At 48.4% G+C, this 1013-nt stretch overlaps 1 protein-coding gene across 1 annotated transcript in view; it reads right to left on the bottom strand.

The window, feature by feature from the left end:
- Nucleotides 1-629: 629 nt before the first annotated feature.
- The window catches only part of LOC311373063 (unconventional myosin-Vb-like), a gene marked incomplete at both ends in the record, with an annotated part of 9921 nt that continues 9537 nt past the window's right edge, over nucleotides 630-1013 (bottom strand). The window contains one exon of the mRNA XM_084489918.1: nucleotides 630-807. Coding sequence (XP_084346044.1) covers nucleotides 630-807 — 178 coding nt within the window. The remainder of the gene's footprint in view (nucleotides 808-1013) is intronic.

Raw genomic sequence — 1013 nt, 5'->3', positions numbered from 1 at the left:
ACCTGAATGCCCATTCAGACGCTTTGATCTAAAGCAACACAGAATAAGTTGCTTGTCAGAAGAAAAGAGAAACAATATATACATGGCTGTCGGTACAGTAAGGATGTTACATAGAACCAAGTGGCAAGCACTAACAGTTGTTAGGTTAACCCATCGCTGTAGGTGACCGGGCCTTCTCCGCTGCTGGCCCAAACCTATGGAATCCCCTTCCACCCCATATAAAGTCCTCTACCACCCTTGCCAGTTTTAAGTCTAATTTAAAGACATACCTTTTCACTCTTGCTTTTAACAACCCTTAACCTTGTTCTTACTTTTCTTTTACTACCTTTTTCTTCGTGATTTTACTCTATTTTAACCCGTTTTATCCTATGTTGTTCTTTCTATATATATTGCTTTCTTTCTACTTATTTTTTACTTATTTTTTATGCATTTCTTTTTTTAGTCAAGACCTGTGTATCCCTGGGCCCCCTTGTATCAACTGCCCTGCCCAAACCCTGACTTCTGTCAATGTAAAGCGCTTTGGGTCAACTCCTGTTGTATTCAAATGTGCTATATAAATAAAAGTGACTTGACTTGACTTGACTGTATACAACCAGCGGTAGAACGCTGTCTCACGCTCTAGGAGAGGGCTATGAGCTAGAGCCCGGTAACGAGGCAGAGCCCGGTAACGAGGCAGAGCCCGGTACGAGGGCCAGCAGAGGCTGCTCAGGGGTCTGGTACCTGGACGGGTAACCTGCCGCGCTGATCCGGACCGTCTCCAGAACCCCGCAGGCTCGCAGCTGCTGCACCGTCCGTCTGGGGTCGAACCTGAGGACGCACACACACACACGCACGCACGCACGCACGCACGCACGCACGCACGCACGCACGCACGCACACACACACACACACACACACACACACACACACACACACACACACACACACACACACACACACACACACACACACACACACACACACACACACACACACACACAAGCACGCACGCACACACACACACACAGACACAC

The sequence above is a fragment of the Micromesistius poutassou genome, assembly GCF_964030765.1.
Source record: "Micromesistius poutassou genome assembly, contig: SCAFFOLD_6294, whole genome shotgun sequence".
Classification (NCBI taxonomy): Eukaryota; Metazoa; Chordata; class Actinopteri; order Gadiformes; family Gadidae; genus Micromesistius; species Micromesistius poutassou.
Note: the sequence above shows the minus strand (reverse complement) of the source record. Positions and strands in the feature narration are given on the sequence as shown.